Raw genomic sequence first — 27,582 nt, forward strand, 5'->3', positions numbered from 1 at the left:
AGAAATTTATTGTAAAAAAAAAAAAAAAAAAAAAAAAAAAAATTATATCCATAATGATTTTTTTTTCAAAATATAATATGGTTCATAAAAATATTTATTGTTGAAAAAAGGTTCTTAACTTTTACAATACTAAGTTGAGTAGACTTGGAAGCTAAATATAAGCTATCGTTTATTGAATAATTCAGAATGAATTACAAAATTGAATTAAGGTATCCGACTAGTTTCGACAACTTTTCTTAAGAACATTAATTAAAAAAATTTTAAAAACTAGTTTATATGCTTTATTACGAGTAAAAAATTATAAAACTAGCAAAAAATTATAATTAATTAATTATTTTTTTAGATGGTCATTTTTGGGTAAAAATAACAGGCATAATAGCAGGTAAAAATAACATTTTTAGGTAATAACATGGACGCTGTAAAAAAACTCTGTCGCGCAAAACAAAAAAATCCTTTGGGGATTTTATTTAGAAAGCTATAAACTTTTTTTAAAACTATTAACTTAACAGCAATTTCATATACTATGAGTTAGGGATCAATGTAGTTAAAAAAAACAAATTTTTAAAGCATATTCGCTCGTGTCTTAGCGAAAAAAACATTCCTAAAAAATTAAATTCTACTTTTTTTCTCTTAGTCTGAAGTTCAAACCATGTGTGCTATAATCATAAAAACTCATGAAAAATTGCAGACAATTATTTTTAAAACAATATAAGATATCGTGCTTAGGTGGTGTAAAATGGGGAAAAAAACCCTGATTTTAAGATAAACGCATTTAAAGATTTAAAATCACTAGTCTATCCACTGTTATTACATTGCACAAAAACTGCTATAACTTTGTAAATAATTAGAGTACAGGCTAAAGTAAAATATCTTTAGATAGCACCAACTATAGGGATTCTGAACTTATAATAAACTCAATTTTAATTTTTTTTTCCTAAGTTATGTTTTTGCACAAGTCAGAAACATTAGCACAATGTTTTATATCCAGCAGGTGTTCGTTTATATACTAATCCGGCATAAAATTATAAAATTGTTATTATAATTTGTTATTTATTTAATGACCTGTAACGTTTTTACTATACTTTGAAATAGGCAATTTTTCACACCTTATTTCTTAGTCTCAAATTCTATTTAGGCCTAAATTGTCAACATGATTGCCAGGTAACAATTCAGTTTTGTCTGTCCGTTAACCTACGCATAGCGTTGTTGAGCGACGTGAACACGCATTTGCTTTCATTTCTTTGATCCTTTTGGAGTTCAAATATAAGTTTCAGTTACTCTTTTGAAAAAAAAAAAAGATGCATACCTTTGACATTATACCTTTGACAAAAATATAGAATGAAATTTCAACCTTTTTTGAGTAAGGTAATAAAATTAAATTAAAACATGCTACATATGTATATGAATAGCTTTTTGCTTATTTTCTAACTATTTGAAAAAAGTATAAATAATTAAAATATTGATTTGAAATGCTTATCAACGTAATAGAAAATCCATTACTTAAGATTTTATAACCTTTATTGTAATATATTGATGACTGCTTAATATTCCTTAGCATTTTATTCTGCTAAATGTTTATCTTATACTATAATACGAGGAATGGTTCGAAAATCGCCCCAGAATTAATAAACTCCGGTAAACTTGGGGGTCTGGGGTTTTTGGCCACGAGGAATCGATTGGCGCTGGTTTTGAAGCGCTACGGTCGAGCAGTTCGGAGTTACAGATAGGATATTTTCAAACTTTATTAGTTCGCCATAATGGCTATAGATACTTTTCTCCACTCTTATAAATGTATGCTAATGCGAATCTTACAATTGAAATATTAATTTTCGACAACTTAAACCAATAATATACGAAGGAATTAATAATTTAATTGTAAGGTTCGCATTAGTTTACATTTATCAAAGTGGAGAAAAGTTTAACTTTTGTGTTAAAATCACCGTCAACAAAGTCCGACATTTCAACATTCGTCAGATTTCAAGCTACATTTTCAACATGCAGAACGCACCTCTACATGAAATTCTTCAAGGAGCCGGAATTTTGGAACAACAAGCGATCAACTCAATTCTTCCCGCAAATGGACAACTAGAAGATACCGTCATTGTCAGAATGCTTCTCCATTACGCCGAACAAGCTTACCCGACCGTCAAAGTTGCCGTACTTCACCCTGAATTTGTCGCACGCTTCTACGTTACAACAGCGGATGGCGCTTATGAAGGAATGGCTCTTCTCAACGATATCAGCGACCAGAACAAGGCTTCCAACTATCTATACGGCGTTCAACAAGGATTCGACGTGCTACTCATTCCCATTCACAAGAGAGCTCAAATGGATAGAGGCGAGCACTGGATGCAAGCTTTACGAAGCAAGCTATGGAGAACGTCAACTATTAGTCTGCGATCCAGTCGACAGCCCGCTGCCCATCGATGCTGTTTTGAGAAAAATACTGCGACACGTTTTGAATACCGTTGTTACGAATGAAAAGCTGAAAGGATGCATCGTGAAACCTCGCAACGCTTACAACCACCAAGATGACGCGTCTTCCTGAGGAGTTTACATCGTCTTTTATGCTCGACAATACCTCTCTCATCGACGCCTTTTCCTGGACAAGAATTTTCAAGAAGCGGATGAACGGAAGCAAATTTACGAATTCGTTGTGAACAGTGTCCTTAATTGTATAATTTTTTGTTATCAATTACATTTTATTTCCTATGACTTTTCAAACTTTACCTTTGTATAGAATAGTTCCCTTTCCAAACACTAACTTTGTTTAGATAGTTTACAATGGTGCACTTTAACCGCTTATCTTTTCACCAATGGTTTCACAAATTTTCTTATGGCATGTATTGTTTTGATAAATCACAATTGAAAATTTAAATCTTCGAGTTAGCTTCGATACCTGTTTTCTCCGAGCAGAGCTCGGTCACCCGCTCGTTATGTGATAAATCTAGCACTTAATCTTCAATTCCTTTTATTGAAATATTTTGCTGCTTGTTCAATATTCCTAATCATCTTAAATATATGTTTATAGTGTGACAAAATCACTGTTTTTTTTAAATATATTTAAGTAACATAATTTATTCAGAATTAGCTGCAGTTGCTACCTCAGCTTCCGTTTTATTTTCCTTCATTCTTTTTAATGGAAACATCAAATCTAAGCATTTCGCTTTCAAAATATATATCCTTAAATATTCATCATATTCGATAAAGTATTCATTTTAAAATTGAAATACGAATTTTTCTGTGATGGTTTTCAATCTTTTTAACAATTTTTAATCGAAATTAATTTTCAATGTGCTTTGAGAAATTTAACACTATTCTAAAAATCCACCAAAAAATTAAAAGTAGAAAACAAATAAATAGTACAGAATATATATAATTTATTTATAAGAGAAAATTGAAAATAGTAATTTATTTATTCAAATTCATATTACAAATCAAGAAAAATTAAAAACTCTTAAAGTAGAATATTTTATAATTAGCGAAATAGAAACTTTTATGTTTATCAAATTCTTTACGCGAATGAAAACATTATTAAAATTTCATATTTATTAAATTTTCTTGAAGTAACAAGTATATAATTAAAAAAAGTCAATAAAATTCAAACTGAGTTTTACTTCAAGTTAAATTAATGAAGCATAAAGTAAGTTGCGTCGAATTTGCTTATATGTTTCAAAATTACCCGAATAGAATAACTCATATTAAAATCAAGTTTTGTTATTTCGTAAAATATATATAATAGAATGATTGTTTTTTTTTAAATTTTATAAATGTTTCTGAAGAAAAATTATTTATCGCAAATGTGAAAATAAAAATAATAATTTCAACAATCTTACTATTTGAGTTATATAACTAACATATAGAAGCTGCAGAATCTCAACCTAATTTTTAACTAATTTGATTATAAGAATAATACAAATTGTAAAATACCAAACTATAACAAATTATTAATTTATAAAAGTTATGTTTTTCATTTTACAATAAGGTTTAGTTTATTTAATTAACAAAATTCGTTACAAGCTTCTTTTAATGCTTTAATAACTTCTAGCTACAAGGTTTTTACCTATGTTTAATCTGCTTTTTCTATATGCGTGCAGTAGATTATATATAATGTATAGAGTTATTCATAAAATGTTTTATTTAGTTTTTAATTCATAAAATATTCAAAATGGCCCATAACTTGCTAAAATTAAATGTATGTATAAACCAATGTGTTTAACTGCAATATTAATGATTTAAAATATTTACATTAAATCGTTTCATAGGTAATAAATTTGATTACGGTATCTTCATTGAAACTTTAAACACAAGTATTTGAGACAATAAAATTCTCTTAGTCAAAATAAAACTTCTATTATTTTTTAATTAAGTCAAAAGTATGAAAAAAAATGCGATTGCATTATTTATTAAAAAAGAAATGCATTGGAAATTAAATAGCAAATGCCAAATTATACTATGGATGAATTTAAGTTCAATAAAGTGAGTGCACGGATAAATCCGGTAATATTACCATGGTAATGGCATTTCTAATAAATAAAATATGGTTATTTAAATCAAAATATACTATATTTAAACCATTTATTTGGTAATTTTACCGTCCATATGGTAACGGTTAATCATAAATTTTGGTTTTTATTGCTGCACATTTAGCAAAAAATACAGTTGCGAAAGTTACAGTTGCAAAATTTTAACTGAATAAATGATTTTCATGCAATTCCGTAAGTTATCATGATAAAAGTACCACTTTTTACTCATTTGTCACATTTTATTACATATTAAGAAAGAATATTTTATTTATAATTACACCAAAATCTTTAATTATTATGTTGAAAATTACTACACCGTAATTATTAAATATTTTATAAATGATAAATTAAAGATTAATTAAGTATTTAATTAAAGATTACATTACCGTGTCATTTTTTGGTATCCCCATGAAGCCTCAAAAACGGTAAGTTTTACATGTTCCGAAATTTTTGACCATACTTTAATTGTAATTTCCTTTTATATGTTTTCAAATACATCTTGCGCTTTTTTAGAAACTATTAAAAATAACCTAAATTGTCTTTGTAAAGTACCGGGATTCAATCCCTAGTAGAAGTTTGAAGTAAAATACTATGAAGAAGGATGATTCAGTGTGCCATTTTATGTTGAGATGGTTGGAATATCAGGTGAGGTTGGAGTTTGCATTGGTATAGTTGGCCAAGTTGTAGAATTCTGACAAATTGAAGATTGCGATGAAAACAGAAGGGTGATGAAAATAATACTTGAACCGGATCAGAATTAATAAAAAGCTTTTATTTATTATATTTGCAGAGCTCGAGATACTAAATATACATATTAATCCATAAGAATTTCAGTTGAATCAATTTTGCATAATAATATTAATAAGGACAGGCCATGGGAGATAAATCCCCCACAACCTGCCTAATCAAAAGCCAAATTAAAAAGTACGTGTATTTTGTTCCCAACAGACACAGAAGCATGGGTAGGAGATCCAAAATTGGCGATTTAATAAATTATAACATAGCCAAAACAAAGCCAACCAGCATATCAATATTGGGTTTAAAATAATACCTTGGCGATCACGAGTCGCCAGCAAATTTATGAGAATTATTACAACCATGAAACTGAAACATTTTTGCGGTTAGAAATTAGAATAAAAGTTATAAATAGATTTTTGTTTTCGATTAGAGGCGACAGTGAATTAATATGTCTGCATAAGTAATGAAATAAAAAGAAAGTATCCGTTACATTGATCTAGAAGAGAAGAAATAAATATTTTATGTTCGTTTAAAAAGATTAAGTCTTTGATTTATTTTAAATGTAATTCTATTAATAAAAATAAGCTTAAGTAATGAAAGATATTTAAAAGGTTAGGAAATAAATATGTAATGCCAATATTGGCATCACAAATACCTAGCCTCAGATCGATGGGCATCGGCTTCCATAGGACGTTAAGAAACGGCTCATGCTCCAATGATAACCACATTGTCACAATCCTGGTGTTGGGCACGAAATTGTAGAGTTCCCAGGATTGCAACGTGTTGTTAAGGAACTGTTTTATTTTTTTTTATTCCAGCAGTGATTTATATTTAAATGCATATTCTCCAATTAAATAATCAAGTCTGAATAAATTTCTTATATTAATTCTTTTCTCAAAAAAATTCTGAAGAATAATGTAACTTAGATGTTTGACCAAACTGAATAAATTCGAAACTGAATAAAGTCTGAATAAATTTCTTATATTAATTCTTTTCTTAAAAAAATTCTGAAGAATAATGTAACTTAGATGTTTGACCAAACTTCTATAAAAGAGGTATCCCTTCTACTGATATGCTATTAAAATTTTAAAGTTATTGAATTGCAATGAAATAATTAATGATTCCAATTATGTGCAGAATGCGATTTAAAAAAGAAAAGAAATAATTACATATAATCAAATCTATATTATATAAAACGCTAATACGTTTTAATTGATAGGCTTCGGCGCGCAAGAGCCCGTAGTGAGTATCATATGTCTAATCGGGTGAATTCTCACCGAATTATCAAAAACATTCTCACAAAATTAGCTTCATCGAAGCCGATGCTTTACATCCGGCGTTCGGTACTATTTCATATTGTTTTACAACACATGGTTTCAGCCCTTTGGTGGGGAAGACTTTAAAACAAAACTTGCAAAAGTTACTTTTCTCAACAACTGAAATTTAGAATAGTGCGTTTAAGAAAAATATGCGAACTGTTTTCAATTTCAAATTAATATTGAAATGCACAGGTTTAGAATTTTCTACAGTGAAAAGTTTTCGGAACTTCAGTGTTAAAAAAAGTATACAAAAGCTAGACGTTAAGAACGTATCCAATGGGCGAGCAAAGCGAGCATCGGATTGCGAAGCAATTCGAAATGAATTGCGAAAGCAGTTCCGGGGGTTGGCGAGCGCCAGCGAGCAGGGGGCGAAGCCTTCTAGTTATAAAAATTTCTTTAATTTCTTTCCAACGGAATATAGTTTATTTTAATTATCAGAAGAATTAAAAGTTAGCATTGTTTTAATGCTTCAATAGTACGTATTTCTACTATGAAAAAAGTTTATATTTTTATAGCTGTCTTTGTTCCGGATGAATGAAAAAAGAAAATAATCAATAAATCAGTACTGAACAACAGTACAAAATCACGTACAAAACTGATAGGCATTTACGCACTTAAATAAAAAAAGTGACTTTTCGTTATTAAATTAAGCTAAACACATTTTTGTAGTTTGTCACATCAGAATAAATATTTACTGTATTCTGTATCAGGTTCCGAAATACAATGGTTCATGATCAAATCATGATAACCAAAATATCCCAGTATTAAAGAATTTTCGCTGGTACTTATTCCTTTCGAGGGGCCATAAAACATCTATTTCTACAGTATATGTATTAAAATTGCTCATTATTGGTACAATTTTAATATAATTGTACCAATATAATACTTATACCTATCTACATATAGTAGATTTAGTCCCTATTACATAACCTTCAACATTTAAGTTCTGTACGAAATACATTTATCTTCGGTAGCAAACAAAAGATTTTGAAAACAAATGAAATTCTCTGAAGATTGGGATAAGGATTTTATGACCATTTCCTTGTTTGAACTTCAATATAAACTGCTTAAAATGTTACTAAACATTGGTGGAAAGAAGTTCCTTTAATATTAATTCATTAAAGAATTATTACACTATCTGTTACAGCTGCAAAAAACATTTTCTGCAATTACTGAAAATCTGCAGAATAATTCCTTATTGAAATTACAAATCATAATAAAAGTAGTGCGCCTTACAAAATTAATTAAGTGTTAGCTTAGACAAAATTAATATGGCGATATTCTACGGTTCCCCTATAAGAATAAGTTCTTTTACCCATTAACTTTGCCTTTTTACTCGTAGTACACAGTTAACCCGGGAAGGGTCATTTTATGACCACATGCATTCGATAACTTCCTAAAAAAACTACATATCTGTTCATCCCTTTTTTATTAAGAGCTGAGTTTCCCATTCTTATCTACCGTTTGTAAATATTTCCAAGGAATTTCCATCCAAAATAGATATTTCATCAGTTACTTGGGGTCTTAGAATGAAGCAAAGTGTATTTCAGTTTGTTCTACAAATAATTTTTTTCCCTCGTGGCTGCCGAGTTTAGTTTCGTTATTTTTCGTCCCTAATTAAAGGGATTTCTATTTGTTTACTATATTCAAGAACTTGACTGTCTATGAAAACCTGTCTATGAGAAACTAACTTCGAGAAACCTATACCTTAATGTCTATGAAAGCCCAACTATGAAAGCCTATACCTAACTGTCTATGAAAACCTATACTTAACTGCCTATGAAAACCTAACTACGAAAATCTGTATCTAACTGTCTATGAAAACCTAAATGCGAAAACCTATACCTAATTGTCTATGAAAATCAAAGACCTAGATATTTTTATTCTTGAACAATTCTAGAAAACGAGCGAATAATCAGTGTTTGAATTTTGAAATACAAATTCAAATATTAAAGAGTATTTGCTTGGAATTTCCAAAATAGAAGTTACAAAATTTCTGAAAGAAAGTTTTGCACAAGAAATCGAGAAATACTGGAACTAACGATCTGTGCCTCATTATTTTTCAAGGAGCATACAATTTCTGTGCGCTAATATTGTCTCCGAGGAAACAAAAATAAGTATTATTATAAACATTCATGTCTGCATTAAGGCCATCATATCCGTATAATATAATTTATAGGCTAATTATCATGGAATTAATTATTATTATGCTTTATTATATTTTATCGCAATAAGATAGGTAAAAAGTTTCAAATTGTTAGACAATAAATATTTAACTTCTAACACTCAAAAGTGTTATATTTCCAATATAAAATGATAAACTTTTTTCTCAGCGTATTAATGAATTTCATCTGAGATCATTCCATGACCCCCACGTGTCTTAACGCTTGCTAAACAAGGCACGTGTCCTCTTTGGTTAATTATTCTTTTTTTATTTCTATCTACACACATTAACAAAATTAATTCAGCATTGGCGTCAATAATACTATGACGAATTTTTATGGTAAATCAAACCGATTAACTATCTTTTTTCAATTGATTTTGCTTTTTAGTGCCTAGCATATTTTTTATTTCAATTTGTATGCAGTAACAAGATTAATTAAACATTGGTGTCAATAAGAATTTGACGATTTTTTACAATTCCCTAAAGCGAAAAAGTTTATTTCCTCCATTAATTTTGCTTATTTATTCATAACTTATTTTTTAATTTCAAATAATGCATGCTATTAACATTAACGAAGTATCATTGGCCTGAATCCTATCAAATATGATTTTTTGTGGTATCCCAAACGATTAATTACCTTTACTACGTTACTTTTGCCTAATTTAAATCTATGATCTATTACCTAATTTAAATAAGTATCGTCGGCATCAATAGTCTGTGGGAAGAGTCTGTGGCTATTAACGTTTCTCCTAAACAGTCCAGCTCTTTTCCATTAATTTTGCTTACTATTTAGATTTATAGAAACACGTTTGAAAAAAATTACTTTAAACATTATACACGCGGTTATAAATAACTTTAGAAACACTAATTTGGTGCTACCACTTTTGCGTTGATCATTGACTTTTTGTTATCAAATAGAGCTATAAGTTAGGTTTAAAACAATGACTAACGCTTAAATAATTAGAACACTATGTTTTTCAAAAAAACTTTTCCAAACGATCGAATTGAAAATTTCAAGAAAATATTAGGATTCATGGCAAAAATAATCCCTTGCCCTTGATGGACAAATTTCAGGATGATAGAGCAAATAGTTATGGAGTTATAAGAGAAACTCACATGCACACATTTAATTACCATAGTTTTAATATTTAACTTAAGTTTATGAAAGTTCAAAAAAAGCACTGTATGTAATCTTCATTTGTGGTAATTAAATGTCTATAAAAACGAATATGTAAAACACAAGTATTTATTTAAAAATGTTTATTTTCAATTGTTTTAAGACGAAACATAATTAGATAACTAGTTCTTTGTTGAAACTTTAAACAAAAATGTTTTTAAGACAATTACCAACTAAAAACCGAAATAAAATACTTATTCTTTTGTTTTGACCATGTCAAAAGAATAGAAGATTCTGATTGTGTAATTAATTAAGAGAAAATACTTGAAGAAAAAGGCTCGTGGAAGTTAATTAAGTTTTTTTTCCTATCAACTAAAAAACTGCTGGATTCTATCTTTAAGAGTGTACCTTGTTAGCAATATATTTTAATGCATTTAATCTTACAGTCAACGAAATTAGTTTAAGCGGATATTAAAGTGACAGAATTAAATTTTAGTGTCACATTCTTCAAAGAAAGGAAACTTAACGACTTAAATTGAAATATATCGGAGAATTTTTTAACTCCTCTTTCCTCCATTTCCTCCAAAGTAGTTAACATTTTATGGAGTTTATTAAGTTTAAGATGGCTATTTAAAATGAAAATTAACTTTTGAAAGGAATGAGGAAAAATTTAATTTGCAACTGTATTAAAAAACGAAATGGATTTAAAGGAGATAAAATGAACTCAATGTGCGAAAGAATGCATTTTAAGAAAAGTCATGAAAATATATATAGATATATTTTTTCATTTCAACGAGAATCAATTTAAAAAAATGTAATTTAAGCGAAAAATATATGTTATTTTAGAAAACGTTGTTTTTCATTTAAAAATCTTTTTTTTTTAAATATCTTTCTCGTTTAGAAATTGTCTTAAGCAAATGTAAATAAGCAAGTGTAAAAAATTACTTAAAATGTATTAATATATATATATATATAATATGTACGTAGTAATGATAGAATTATAATTGCATAATACTACTGTAATAGCATAGATATTTTGAGTGCGTTATAAATGTATGATATGTATGAGCGATGACGAGTTAACTCGTCATTGCACTCAAAAACGTTTGAACATGAAATCATTATTTAGAATGTTCTACTTTACATCAATATTCAATTAAAAATCACGAAATGAGACATTTTATCCTTGTTGAGTGCAATCACGTAGTTGACGAGGGACAAAGATTCTAAATAATGATTCACGAGTAGTCAAGTGTGACAAATGTTATTGAGTGCAATGACGAGTTTACTCGTAAATAAGGGGAAAAATGTACTTGAGGGTGCCCCTTGGCGAAATTGGCGACTTATGCTTGGCGGTATTCCTGTTTGCGCGGAGCACCGTGGTAATAGGAATCGTGGCCAAAACATAATGATATTTCAATAAAACATTGAAAAATTTCAACAAAACATCGGATAAAGCTTGCAATGAACCCAATATAAGCAAAATTAATAAACCCAATAGAAAGGATTTTGAATCGAAGCAAAAATTAATGGAGTAGGCGGAGAAAGAAAAAAAACAATTCACTCCTTTATTAGGCTTGAATATCCTCAGATTTAGGTGCGCAGAAATATCTAATAACAGTTATATACTGTCTAAATTTAGCATGAATAGAATCCGTGTACCTCCATCGCCACATAAATTCGACAAAATACGAATCGAAAATGGCTTCTGTAATACCGGACTAGCGGTGACATTTTTTTCTTAAATCCCTTTTCATGACTGCATTCATACCTTCGATCTTATAGACCAGATTCAAAAGTAACCTTACCAACCGGTATCCAACGTAGAACTAACGGACCTCTGAAATTACAACCGTTGAACATTTAAAAATAACGCTAAAATCTAGGCCAATCAGAATCACGATTGGGTTTCAACATCGCCCAGCTTGGCGATCAACCGCGATCACAACTTGGCGAGAATCAAGGGGCACCCTCAAATATAGTCTACCCTTAGTTTAAATCTTACTGCATGTTTTGAGCAAATTTCTACAACAAATAAATGTTATAAAAAAATTTCTATCTGTGCTGGATCATACCGGATTTAAGGCAACTTTTTAGGTCGGATTTTCTAATGCTCGGAGAGAGTCTTAGATAAATCTGGCATGCTCGGAGTAAAAACATTGATCTAAACAAATGCTTTCACTAACTTTGATTTTTAGGTGATGTGAAAGATAAAATGTCAGTAGTAGTTAAATAATTGAGCTGAAATGAACATCGTAAAGAAATTCAGTTAATAAACTGGAGACCACTAAATAACAAAATGTAGAGAAATTTTCACTCACAATTATATTTAAAAAATGCTTAACGAGAAATTTTATAACTTCAAAAGTTTTTAGATCATGTGATTTCTCATAAATATCAATGAAGTTTAAAGCTTTTAGAGGTTTGAAGAACCGACAATAACTTATACAAGGAAATTAATGTTTTTGAACTCTCTTTGCTGAAAAGTGCAGCAATAGATTTGTAACTTGTGACAGTTATTTTGGTTATTATAAGGAATAAACGCACAAAATATCGTAAATTCGTCGTCACTTAAATATATATGACGACGTGGACCTTTTTATAAAAACAAATTTTTTTTTTTTGGTTTATTTTGTTATAACTTTAAAAGTATTAATAAAATTAAAGAAGATTTTTAAAGCAAGTTAAAATTAATTAAAAAAAGTTTGTTTTAAAAATTGAGAAAAAACTGCTTAAAAAGACGCAAGATATGAGTAGAGTTTAAATTTGTTTTTTTTCTGAACTTCGTTGTGAATCGTATTTTACAACTAATAAAAAAAGTCCGATTTGATTATCTTCAAAATTTGAAAAAAAATTAAGCCCTTTTAAAAGTAGTTTTTGAACTTAAAATTTTAAAAATAATAAGGAGTTTTTTTACAAATATTATTTTGTATCATAAGTGAGAATTTAAAAAAAACAAATGATAATACCTTAATAAATGTTCATACACCGAAATATGATTTAATTAGAAAATTTAGAAGGGGTAATTTTTAATGAATCTTGTTTAATATAGTATAAAATAATCATTTTGAGCCTTCTTTTAGAAAGTTCAGAAACTACTTGAAAAATTGCTTGAAGCTTTTGAAATTTTTAAGATATTCAAATCGGACTTTTTTTGTAGTTGCCTAATACGATTAATAACAAAAATAAGATTTTCTTAAAAACTTTTTCCCGCGCATTCTCAGTATAAAAAGCAACTGTAATTACTTATATCTTGTGCAGTTTTAAGCGAATTTTTATCAAAGTTTAAAAAATATGTTTTTTTATTAATTTTGAAATGCAAAAAAAAAAAAAAAAAACGTAAGACAGAAAAAAATTTATTATATAAAAATGTCCATACCTCCATAAATATTTAATCTAGGCTTACAAACTTTTGTGTAACTATTGAACATATTAACTAAAATAACTGCCACAAGTTACACATTTAATGCTACAGTTCTTGGCATACAATTTTGGCTATATTGCTGCATTTTTGGTATAGTATTGTAATTTATTGTCGGTCTCTTAAAGCTCTAAAAGCTTCAAACTTCATTGGTATGTATGGGAAATCACTTGATCTGAAGTTATAAAATGATTCTCATAGTGCTTCTGGCATTCTCATAGTCTTTCCATTATTTTGTCCACCCTACTGTATTTTTAGTATTGATACAAAAGATTGCAAAATTTCAAGTTTCTTTTATGTTTATAAGAAAGTGATATCTGGTAACAAAAATTGCTTTGTACTAGAACTCGTGACCCCTTTCATAAATTAATGTTTATTCTTTATTAAAAATGCGGAGTAAGTAAAATATATGATGATCTGAAAATAATATGATGAAAAAAATGAATGACTGAGAGTTTGAAAATATATGATTATACGTTAAAATATTTTAATTTTTAAGAAAAGTTCTGATTCATTTTATCACTTTAAATTCTTGTTTAACTTTTGAATCAAACCGAACAATTATAGTATAGATGCAGAATCTACAGTTTATTTTATAATAATTAGGAACTTTAAATTTCGTAAAGAGATAACTGGTATTTATTGTTCATAACTTTTGATAGAACGTGCATGAAAAATATTTTATGTTGTGCCCCATTAATGAGAAATCAGGTTACGTCTACGAGAACTTGCATTTTGAGCACATTTTTTTAGCTTTCAGAATTTAGAAAATGATAACATATCGAGTAGATAGTCCATTGTCGGGATAATCAGACAGCTGCGTTGACAAAATGAAGTACCTTATTTCTAAAATTTTTTATATTGCAGTGAAATGTTGTACACGATAAGGTACAGAAGAAGGCTTATGTATAATAATAAAGGTAAGACTTTTGCCTGAGTGTGTGGATGGATGCATTTATTTGTTTTTATTTTAACTTCACAACCAGCAAATTAATTATAATTATGTATAATTAAATTAAATTTATTAATTACAATTATAATTAAATTTAGAAATCTAAGCAGTTGGCACAAAGAGTAATTATAGCTCCTGATTCTTAAGGAAGCAATTAGTAATTTAGCACTTCGAATTCCCAATTAGTTCAACAGGGATGGAGATTTGGAAAAGGAATATTTGACCCAAGTTTCGCATTAGGTAATGTTACAAATTAAACTGCAGGAGTTTTTTCTTCTTCATTTCATATAAAATATGATATAAGTGATAACGTGCTAACTTACAACTTTGCTGAATGAGAAATGGAGTTTGTAATAAGCTCTTCAAAAATTAACATTTTTCATTTAATATGCAAAGTGTGCTCAATTGGGCACCCGAGAAGAAGAAGACCGCTGAAATCAGCTGGTTGTTTAGAAATGAGATAGTGTTTTAAGATTGCAGTTATTACGTTCGATTTATTATCATGCTGAATAAAATTTTTGGATCACATTAGACAGGCAACCTGAAAATGACGTCACGCGTGGGTGTCAGACCTGATTGACTGCTGAATCACGACATAAGCAAATGTCTATATTCTACAGCCAATAGGGTTCAACAGCCACGTGGAACCATAAACAATTGCCACTACTCATTTGTATATCAAGTTTTGCACCAAAGCGTGATGTCTCTTCTATTTACCCTATTAAAATGAGCGTGGGGTGACGTCACTGAATTGATAGTTTGAAAAACATCTGACATTACGCGTTTCCTTTAGGCTCTTAAGGCGTATTTTAATAGCGTAATAAACTGCTTAGAAATTAATTAAACGTAAGTTATTTGAAGAAATGAGAATCTGTCGAGAAACTTGCTTGATTTTCGTAAATATTAATTATCATGTATTGGCTGTTATCATGATTCAACGCCATCGTTTTTGGAGCCAAATAATTCTGACGAATATGGTCTATGCAGTATTATTCAGCGCCGACTGAATGATATCAGTACTGACTAGTATCAATCACTAATCAGGTTGAGAAATAATATAAATAAATTTATTTTCTCAATTTCGACGTAGTTATCAAGTTCTAAACTATCTAAAACAAAACTTTTTGCATAAAATACGTGTTCAAGTTTCCTTTATCAAGTAGACAGTTGAGAAAAAGGTTAGTTTAATATTGGTGTCTTTTCACTTTAAACGGAAACTTCAACTCCTTTTTAAAAAGCAAAACTTAAAAGCTTAAATTTGAAACTTTTACAGAGAAATCTATTATTTTAGTTATAAATTCCAAAGCTACTACATAACAATGCAACAATAATATTGCTTTTGACAATATTTTTGAGTTAATAATTTATTTACTCAAATTTGAAATCATTTGAATCGAAGTAATTCTTCCGACTGTATTCATTTTTGCGCATTTGTGAAGTATACCATGTTATATACAAATTTCATAGATAGACAAAAAAATATTTATATTCTTTTCTAACCATAACAACTAATTGTTTACAATTCAGCTTGATTAGTGTATACTGTGCTGTACTTCCTGTACTTTTCTTGTAAATATAATCATTCTTTATTTTAATAGTGTGAATTTCTGAATTCATGTTTTACTTAATTTTCAAATGATTTAACAACAGCGACAAAAATTTTAATTATTTTGATCCTTTGACGCAGAACTTTTATTGAACATATTACTCAGACTTTTTTTTAAAAATCATTTTGTATTAATTTAAGCTAAAGTAAGTGAAAAATATTATATTTAGCATTTTAACAATTTATGGTTATAAAATACAGAATGAAACACCTGTATCTTTTTCTGCATGAAAAGTAAAAGCTTCCGAAGTAAAAATAAAAGTTTTAAAATTTGCACTTATTTTTAAGTCATTTAGAACTTAGTGAGGCAATAATTCATAAATAAATTGTTAATAAATTTTTGAATATGAATGAAAAAAAAATTCAAACTAGTTCTTTTTGAATTTTATTTAGTACAAATATAATTCCGATAATCTAACAAATGGTTTTAGTAAATATCAGATAGTTTTTTATAAATAAAAAATACAAAAATATATTTTTATTCGTAATTCGAGAGTCAGAAAAAATATATAAAAGAGAAACCATCAGTGTCCGATCTGCCTCAAAGGGTTAACTGATTCCATAGTATCGGTACGTGGTTTTAAGTTTTTTGCAGCATGATGTCGATTTATTAATTCTTAACATTTGTTATTCTGTACAGAGAACTGAATTTATTCAGCTAGTGCTATGTTAATTGACAATATTAACATGGTGTAGTCTATAGTTTACTTCTATAGTCTATAGTTCACGGCGTACTTCTAAACAACGTTTTTTTCTTAAATTTGCAATTATTTGAAGTTATTTTAAACTAAGAGCGAAAATAATTCGTCTTTGAATCAATTATTGATAAATTTTTGAATATAAATAAAAAAAGATTCAAACTACTTTTTTTGGGATTTTATTTAGTGCAAATATAATTTCCGATAATGTAACAGATTTCTTAGTAACTATTAGACTGTTTTTTATATATGAAAAATACCAAAATATATTTTTACACGTAAGTAGAGAGTCAGAAAAATAATATATAAAAGAGACCCCGGTGTTCTTTCTGTGTTAAAGGATTAATTGATTTAATGATCCAAACACGGTATAGTCTATAGTTTAAATTACTTTTTCTAAAATATCGTATGTCCTGATTGCAATAAAATTATGAATTATGCAGTAATTTTATATATATATATATATATATATATATATATATATTTTATCACTTAAAAAAATGCAATAAGTATCACTTTAAAAAAATGCAAATCTAAGATAGATCTTACTATTAATTGCATAACTTTTTTGTAATACAGATATTGTAATACTGTATTTATTATTAAATTCTACATTAAATTACCTTTAATTTGATATCCAAACGTTTGTATTTAAGTGAAAATTAATATATTCTACAAGCACACAAAGTTGAAAAACATGAAACTTTCAAAAAGTGTCCACACTTTTGGCCACCACTGTATATATATATATATATATATATATATATATATATATATATATATATATATATATATATATATATATATATATATATATATATATATATATATATATATATATATATATATATATATATATATATATATATATATATATATATATATATATATATATATATATATATATATATATATATATATATATATATATATATATATATATATATATATATATATATATATATATATATATATATATATATATATATATATATATATATATAAATTGAATATTTTTTTAACCATTCATTTTTGCAATGTTGAATTTAGTTGAATTTACTTTCGAAATATTTTTTCAGAGACTTCGAACCTAAATTCATTTTACGCAGTTTAAAATTATTCTTGGCAGAAGAAACATTTTGGCATGGTCTATTGAAATAGAGCAATAAAACTTATGCAAATATTTTTAGTTGGACGCAGTTTTAAATTATTCATGCGTTATTGCAGAATGAATATTTTACGTATTTTTGTTAGATACCTAAAAAAAATTTTATTGTATAAAATTTCATTTTAGAAGACTTTCCCGCTCATATTTTTATCAGAAGAAGTTAAGAAAGTGTTGCCAAATCAATCGATAAAAAGTAAAAGAAAATATCGTCTTTTACTTTTTTTCTCCTTCATTATTGCCTTCTTTCCAATACCAAGGATAAAAATATTGAATTCTCCTCTAAACTTGGTCAAGTTCTTTTTTATGAAAGAAGTTTAAATTATTCGATTCGATAGCTTTTAAGTATGAAAGAAAGAGTCTAGAGCTTTAAAACTTAAATAAGTAAAAATTTCATTCCTTCAGAGAACTCAGCTTAAAAAAATCAATAATTTATTGATTATTTATTTTTTGAACTTAATGTGTCATTAAAGCGTAATGAAACCGTTTTTCTTTCGGTTTCTTTTCGTTTTTCTTTTTTTCTTTACTTTAAAAAAAAACAGGCTTTAAATAACGGGGATTAGAATATTCTTTTCATAGTTCATTTTCGTTTTGTTTTTATTGAAAGAAAAGTGAAATTATATTTGATAATAATGGGTATAATAAAGAGGTATTTTTCTAGGTTGAGTATATTCACACGTTTTTGATTATTAAAAAAAGATCAATATAAGAACATGGGATAATATCAGTTGGAAAAATAGCGCTTTGATTTTTTAATATGGGTAAATATCTCTAAAGTTTTATTGTTATTTGCGTTTCATAGTAATGGCTATTATTAAGAAGGATATTTTAAACTTTATTATTTTCACACATATTTAATTATTAGTGAAAAAAAATTTGCAATAAAACTAGCACTTTGATTTTTACACAATGAAATATCTTTAGGACTGTGTTTATTTGTGTTTATCAAAGTGTTAAGCGACAGTAAAGGTGTTTTGATAAACGTTTTTAATTCTTTAAATGACAATTGAAAGACTTTAGACAATATAACAATACGTCACAGTTTTTAAATGTTCAGGCAATTTTTTGTGAGAATTTTTGTAGAACAGCATGATTTTCGTTAAAGTAACATACATTCTATTATCTATTCTATTATCAAGCTTACAATTCTTTAAAACTAGTATTTTAAAATATAAATTATTATTTTAAAACAGTATAACTATATTTAGAAGATAAAAAACTGCTAAAATGTAATTTTTAGTATTTTGTATTACTCTTTTTGCCGTTTTGATCATTCTTTATTGACAGAAAGATAATTTGCCATGTTCAATTGCAATTTAAATTTATGAAGTATTTCATGAAAAATAATTCACGGGTTCATCAATTCATAGATAAATATGAGAAATAACAAAATATCAAATTTCAAACAAAACCTTAGAACAAAACGTTGAAACAAAAGAAACGTTTGCTACTTGGTGAATATAATGTGAAATTATCATATTTCAATTGGCAGAAATTTTTTATCCATCAATTCAATAAATATACTTACTTTTTATTTACAATATTATTGTTACATTTCAAAAGATTCATTGTTGTTAAAAGAATTTTAACAACAATGAATATTTTCTTTTTACCCTAAACAAAAGCATAAAAATAAATTAATAATTCAATTGCAAATTTCATTTTATCTATTAGGAAAATAAAATAAACATTTCCTTCTTGTTAAATAAGCCAACTACTCATTTTTAAATATAAAATTTTTTGCTCTTTTACCGACGTGTAAAATACCAACAAGAATTCATGTTTAAGCTTATGTATATAAGTGCGTTGTTTCAAAAATTGTAATTCTATTTAGAATAATTTTAAAATAAAAATTATTTCTTAGAAATTAATAATTACTATGTTTTTTAAATTGGTTCAGTAAGGTACTGGTCAGACATTGTGGAGAACCGGGGTTCGGATCTCAGAGGTGGCTCGAAGCACATCCAGCTTCAGTTCAAAGATTAGCAACTTGTCTGGGAAGTAAAGGCGGTTCATGCGTGACAATGTCGTAATCATTCCATTGGTCACAAAGTTGAAGAGCAATGTTTTCCCTGGCTCATTATGAGCTGTTGCGGGTATGCTTTTTTTTAAAAATTTGCCTCTTATCAAACTTATTTTTTTAAATAAATGATTTCTGTGAAAACTTTTTTCATAAAAATGCAAATACCATTGAAAGTAGGGTATAATTTATGCTGCATAGAAATAAAGTTAAATAATGTGAATACTAATAAGGACAAATAAAAAAAGGTACTTGCTTATAGAACCGAAACTGCAGAATGTTTATTTTTGTGTTTTTTTCGCATAATTTCGCTTCATACATTTAAAGGCCTGGTAGACAAAGCTTCTAAAAGTGATACTTTTGAGATAAAATGTTATGATTTTAGAAAAAAGATCTTATTTTAGCCTTGTTAACTATTGTGTTAAGCCTTTTAAGATGATGGTGACGGGGAGGATGATCCTCGGAAAATCAAATATACCCATGGTGGAATAAAAGACCGGTGATCTTGTACGAGTCGCGTCGCTCTACGCATTCCCCAATTAGAGACAGGGAGGAGTAAAATTGCAGAGCAGCAGTTAAATGTATCTGTTGCAAGGTCGAAAGTCGAAGATCTGAAAGGATGATGGAACTGAGTGCGATTCCATCATTGTTTTTGGAGGGGAAGTTGGTTCCAAGTGCATTTGACAACGAAAAATCAACTGGTAAATTTACATAGCATCTCTTTTGACAGTAAACCTGAGCATCAAGAGTACGTAGGCTAAAACGCGAATAGTTTAAATTATTCATATGAGTTTATAGATTTAGCCAATTAAAAGTCGGGGAACAGGAAATAAAAGCAAGACAAGTTTTGTTTCTTAATCGCGGTGTCGTATAAATTTTCTATCAGCTTAAGTAGTATCTATATTTTAATTTATATTGCGTTGTTTTATGTGCACGTGGATCTATTTTCTAATAAAATGAGACCTGCAAATTGTGCAAATAGGCAGAAAACCGCTTAGTTTACATTAGTTGGCATAATTTTATTTTATTTTTATAACCCTCGTGGAGCAGCCGACCCAATTTTGGGTTTACGACTGCTAATGTTCAACTCCATAGCCTTGTATTTTTGAAACTAATTCAGAAGACAAGGGAACTTATGTATCAAGTATTGGGAGAAATTTGCCTTCATGGAGGATTTTTTGATGGAACTAATCCACATATTTATTATATTAAAAAGAAAACCTCCCACCGTTAGCCTAGGGGGCTCATTGATCCGTCTACCTTTGGCCCATGATCTGTCTACCACTGAGGATATTTTACATCAGTACTGCGGTGCGGAATTCGTAACGACCAGCCTTTGCTGGGCGAGGTTCACCTCACTCGTAAAAAGCGAACGCTCCATTCTTTGAGCCACAACGGCTCTGTCAACATAATTGACGAATATCCGCATACTATTTATGTTTTTTTTAGAAAAATGTCTCTATTTACCAGATAAACTTGTCTAAAGGTTTCTTCCAATGCATCTTCACGTATTTTTTCTCAGCTAAGAATTCTTTAAGCAACTCATTTTTAACGTATCTTTAAAAAAAAGTGTTTTGTGTTAAAAACTGTTCAGTGTTTTACGCCGAACAATCAGTAAAATTAGATATTGGTTACAATAGTTAATTTTGAAAAGAGTGATCTATCTATAAAACTCTAGTATCTAGTAACACAAAGTTAAGCTTGTACAAAAAAAAACATGCCAATTAATGTTCTAACATGGACTTAATCTAATATTTGAGAACTTAGTGTACTTGTAGAAATATTTGACAACAGCTCTGCTTTGTTTTACTCAACTAACTGAACTAATCCAAACGAATGAACATAGAAAGTAATAGAATCTCTCAAAAATCTGAGTTAAGGAATAAGTTACGGTCAACTTAAAGTCGAAGTTTATTTTTAATGAAAACGTATGTTTTCAGCCAGCTCCTTGATATTTCTATACATTTTCATTCCATTCTGAAATTGACTAAAAGTGCCATTTAACGCGTTTAATCTATTTGAATAATAATAATGTTAGGAATTTTTAAAATGACGCCTTTTTTGTCAAAACAAAAACAAAAATTGTTGTTTCTTTTTTATAACTACTTCGAATTTCGAATAATATCACATTCTTTGGAGAAAGTTATTGTGATGCGACAAAAAAAAAAGAATGAAAATAATATACTGTTGATTAAATAGCTCGTTTCTTATGTCTGGTGAAGCGTACTTTCAGTTTCTGAGCAGTAGTCTTCTAGAATACCCACTCGATTAGACATTTTTGTTCGAAACACGCCATAATTCTTTCACTCATTTTCTTCTACGGCGAAGTAAACGTCTAATAGATATCCAACAGGGCAAAGAGATTTTCGCCTTTATCCTTAATGACCTGTTGCCAGGCAATGGCGCAACTCTTTTATGCGATTTAGGTGACATAAGTTTGTGTCATCCTACTTGAGTAACGATCGACCAATGGATTGGTATTTCTTTGCTTTCACTTTTTTAGCGCAGATCTATTTAAACATACGGTGTGTTACAAAATATCACCCCCAAAATATCACTTATTTTTTATGGTACACTGCATAAAACTAATAATTTTAAAATAGTGAAGTAAATTATATTTTATCGAGTAAATAGAAAAGTGAAAAAAAGTAAAGTTAGTTACACAGAGCAAACGATTTTTTTAAAAAAAATCTAGGGGTTACGTAAGTAAAAGACCACCTATTTCTTTTTTTCAAAATTGTTTCAGTTTTCGAAATCTTTTTTTTATTTTTCTTTGAAAATCATATTTAAAAAGTAACTTCGTATCACAGAAAATGCAAACGATTATATCATAAAGAGAATTCGAATTTAATTTATTTGTTTTTATAGTAAAATTCGCTTTGCTTTGTAGCAAAGAATTATCTGAGCTAGAATTTTAAAAAAATTTAAAGGCTCTGGTAAGTCCGAATAAGAAATATCTAAGTTAATTAAACGTTATAAAACTGCAGCTGGTAATGCTTAAACCAAAAGAGGTTCTTATAGAAAGTATAAAAGATCTGGTAGGAAGCGTCAATTATTAGCTTGGGAAAATGGATCAATTTGAAAACTTGTAACAAAAAAGAACTTGTCTACTTGCAGAATAACTCAGAAAAATAAGTAGAACGATCTCTCATACAACAGTCTGGCACACTTAGAGATCAAATTCGAATGTTGTTCTTCGAAAATTAAAAAGAAAGCCAAGACTGTTAAAACATCATGAAGAAGAAAAGCCGAAGTAGGTTTATATGATTTGGGTAGGTTTATATGATTAGAGTTTATATGATTTTGTTTTCCCTTTTTTTAATTTTTTTTTATTTTTTTCATTATTAAAAAAAATTAAATGTTTTTTTATAAATTTTTTTAAAAATATTTTTTTGTTTTCCTTTTTTTCGTATTTTTATCATATTTTATGGGTTCTATGAGCTTACAGACATGTATTTACATAAGAAAGTATCTTTTTTTTTTCTCTTTTAAAGCAAAATTTATTAGAAATTCATTTTTTTCTTAATGTTTCACTAATTTGCTTTTAGAATAAAACATATCATGCTTAGAGATCATATTAACGAAAAATTAATTAAATATTCGAAGTAACTAAATAACGGAAAGGTAATGAAATAATTGCTCATCTTCAGCGTGTGAGCCAATCATTCTAAATGTCTAACATAATTATTTTAATCTGCGAAATTACATGTCTTACCTGTCAATACTTATGGCAACTAGATTAAAAATTGATGCTGTACTACAGGTGACGTCGACTGCAATGTAAAAATCACAAAGAGTGTCACTCAGCTCCCAATCAACATTTACCTGAAAATAAATTAACAATAATTAGCGACGCAAAAATCAAACAAAATATAATATTCTAAAGTAACAAAGATGTTAAAGTAACATAAGCATCCTTCATCCCTGGCAAGAAGCGTGGTTTCCCTCACTAACTCGCAATCTCGTGGCTCCTCTCCCGAAAGTGTATATATATATGGAATTTTAATATTTAAATTTAAAAAAAATTAATGTCTGCACTTGACATTGACTGAAAGCATCGATTGAAAACCTCAAGAATCGTAAAAAGTGTGAAGAATTAAACTTCGTGGGTCATCGTCAGTGGATCGTCTATTCACCGTGAATTAAACTTCGTAATTAAAAGGCCTGGTTTCTTAGGACAGGACGCCGTCAGCTGGAAATCAGCGTTAACCTCTGATTGGTCCATTTGTGAGTTTGATAGTATACGTCATTGAACGCTCATCTTGAACTACAATTGCCGTCAAACTCAACTGCAGTTAGATTACAACGTGACGTTAACCACAGAAGCAATGGCGGACAACATCCAACAGCACATTGAAATCAGTCAAGATTTTGATTTTGACATTAAACATAGCTTCTTCATTAAACATAGCACTCTTCATTTAACTCAGCTATAATGTGTTTTTTCTTGGACAAAGTCATTATTTGTTGTCTAAAACACTAGTCGACAATAACAAAATCAATACAAATTCAAAATAAATATTTGTTTACGTTATCAACGCATGCGCAATGAGAGATAATGTCTGCGTTGGACCGACTGCTCAAGCTGAGCTAACAAAAAAGTATTTTTGTGGCGTCAGCTCTACGTCAACTTTCCGCTAACGCCCAGATAAGGCGCTAGTTCTAAGAAACCAGGCCTTGAGCTAACAAACCAATATTTTGTTGGCGGGATGTTGACGTCCCGCTGACGCTCAGATAAGGCGCTTGTCCTAAGAAACCAGACCTGTAGGCGTACAATCACGAAACGAATAATAACGAAAGAGTTCGATTCTATGACGAAATTCAGCAACTGTTTAGTCTTTCAGCATGATCTACCCCCAAAAAAATGTTTACGAGAGATTCAATGAGATAGAAAAAGCCCCCAATTTCTATTCAGGGGAAAGAAGTAAAATATGCAGGAAATAGTTGAATCATCTAATGTTGCATGAGAAATCAAATAAAAAGAATATTCCATTTTACAATAACATTTATAATAAAGTGTTTGACAATAATAATATTGCACGATGTCCCTGATGCTTTTATTTTAAATTCATGTTGTTAAATAATTACTGTGCGGCATATTTAATAGGGAGATCTCGTAAATTTATATTGGCTCTTGTACGCTCCTATACATAAGATTTTAAGTAATTGCACAAGAGCACTCTTAATGCCCATGCATCAATACTGGTGAAATGCGCATGTGCCGTGAAAAATGTCAAACTTACATAAAGTGGAAATAAGAGATTTCGTAAAAATTCGTAAGTTAAAAATGCTAACGCAGGGGAATATCATTTTAACTTTAAATAAAAAATCAAAACAAATATTTACAATGGACGTGGACGATCTCTTAAGTTTGACCAATTGTTGTAATATCACACTTTTCATATCTGAATTTCATCAATATATTTCGACATTCGCATGTCCATGTTTTAAGTTCGAAGGTTTTAGGTAAGCAGAAAACGCCATTTAAAAGCTATAAACAGCGTGCTTGTAGCTTTGTCTTGGTAGCGTTAACCACACCAACATAACGCAAAGATACGTAGCATCTAAAATAAACGAGATCATGCGCAGTTGCTTCAAATATTGCGTACGGGAGCGTACGGAAGATAACGGAAAATTGCGGAAAATCTCCCTATTATAAGGCCTAATTCGTTTTTTATCACTGCTCATGCAAACCCCAGGGATCTGCCCTAGTAGCTTCGTTTCTATTGATCGATTGCTTTCTAATGATTGCAGCTTCCCTCCCTCATTGGGTACTTATTTGTTTTAGGTTAGCTCTGTACTGCTGGTACTTTGCTTTGAAATACTTGTCTTTTTTAAGTGTTGGAGTTTCAGGTGGACCGGGTTTGAACCACAGTGGTGGCACAAATTCCGCACCCGACTCGCACCTGACGTAAATTATCATCAGCTGTAGACGGGTCATGGGTTAGAGTATATATATATATATATATATATATATATATATATATATATATATATATATATATATATATATATATATATATATATATATATATATATATATATATATATATATATATGTGTGTGTGTGTGTAATGTAGAATTCCTCCTATGAGTCTTTCTATATTAACTGGTAAGCTTAAAACATATGTTTCTTATCAAGTTTAAGATGTAGAAGTCGGTCTCTCACAAAGAGCCATAAAAAGTCAAGATGAACCAGATAAGGCCATATGTAAGATTGTTTTCTGAAGTTAATGGGCAATAATTCGTAGATGAAGTACACATTAAGATAGTCCCAAAACTTCCCAGAATCAGAGTGGCGCTATCCTTTTAGCGAATCAAAATCTCTAAATTTTATCAATTAGTGACGTTTCATTGAGATAAGAAGATCTTTGCAAATACCTCCCTTTCAGGACCTCTGTTTAAATATCGAGCTCACGGAGAATTCGTGGCTTTTTCATATTTTTCATGGCTTGATAAATCTGGGCCAAATCTCAACATTCCTGTTCTGGGAACCCAGTAATGTAAATTATGCAGAACTCGAACAATGTTTTCAATACTCAATATAACGTAATAAAATGCCTTTTTATCTGAAGCCGACTAAGTCTCTTAAATTATCTAGCCCTTAAAGGGGCATAACATTACATATATATATATATATATATATATATATATATATATATATATATATATATATGAATGTATATGTAATGTTATGCCTTTAAGGGCTAGATAATTTAAGAGACTTAGTCGGCTTCAGATAAAAAGGCATTTTATTACGTTATATTGAGTATTGAAAACATTGTTCGAGTTCTGCATATATATATATATATATATATATATATATATATATATATATATATATATATATATATATATATATATATATATATATATATATATATATATATATATATATATATATATATATATATATATATATATATATATATATATATATATATATATATATATATATATATATATATATATATAAAGAAGTTAAGGAAGTAGTAGTTTTTTAAAATCATTGGTGCCTTTGTAGTTAGGCTAACCGTGATAGATTTTCGTGGTTTTCCTCTCCATGTAACACAAATGCGGGTTAGTTCAATCAAAAAATCTTTCACGAAGGCCTATTTTTCAAAAAACCTAAACCAGGATTTACCTTGTCTTCTGGATTGGGTTTAAAATTACGAGGCTATGGAGTTTAACATTAGTAGTCGTAAACCTGAAATTGGGTAGGCTGTTGATAATAAAGATGGCTATAAAATAAAATTAATTGCTGGGCGATTTTTTTAAGTATGTGATACACACTGTCTATGAAACCTAAGACTTCCTAGTATAGCAATCAATTAATTATGTTTTGATTTATAGTCCCTGTTCATAGGACTCATCTCTCACAAGTGTCAATTATCATCGAAACTAATGTATATAACTAATTATGTAATAATTAGTAATCATGTAATCAATTATAATTAGTAATCATATAATCAATTAGTAATCATATAATCGAACTAAGTCTGTTTGTTTATATAAACTGATCCCTTCATTTTTTGAATATGCCCAACTTATAGCTCAAATTATTTCAGCTTTTTGTGACCAACGAGAGAAAAGAAATTTTATCTATTTTGTGACAATATTCGAATTAATATTTTATATAATAGAGATAATATTGAAACTTATAATTATAATGTTTATTATAATAATAACGTAACTAATGACAGTTACAATAAAAAATTATATTTGTATTTTTAAAATTTTTGCATTTTCTCACATTTTTATACAAAATTGCTTATTAGATATTATAGGTGTTTGATTTTGAATTCAGCTCGATCTCATATTTTGAAATTATTTTTAAAAAAAAATGTTTTACAAGT

At 28.6% G+C, this 27,582-nt stretch overlaps 1 protein-coding gene across 1 annotated transcript in view; it reads right to left on the minus strand.

Moving 5' to 3' along the window:
- LOC107456815 (dopamine D2-like receptor) overlaps positions 1–27,582 on the minus strand; it is a 230,934-nt gene that overhangs the window by 22,371 nt on the left and 180,981 nt on the right. Inside the window, exon 3 of the mRNA XM_071180684.1 lies at positions 23,442–23,551. Within this exon, the coding sequence (XP_071036785.1) occupies positions 23,442–23,551 (110 nt within the window). The remainder of the gene's footprint in view (positions 1–23,441; positions 23,552–27,582) is intronic.

The sequence above is a fragment of the Parasteatoda tepidariorum genome, chromosome 8 (assembly GCF_982258835.1).
Source record: "Parasteatoda tepidariorum strain Cologne lab strain chromosome 8, Ptep-v5.0, whole genome shotgun sequence".
Classification (NCBI taxonomy): Eukaryota; Metazoa; Arthropoda; class Arachnida; order Araneae; family Theridiidae; genus Parasteatoda; species Parasteatoda tepidariorum.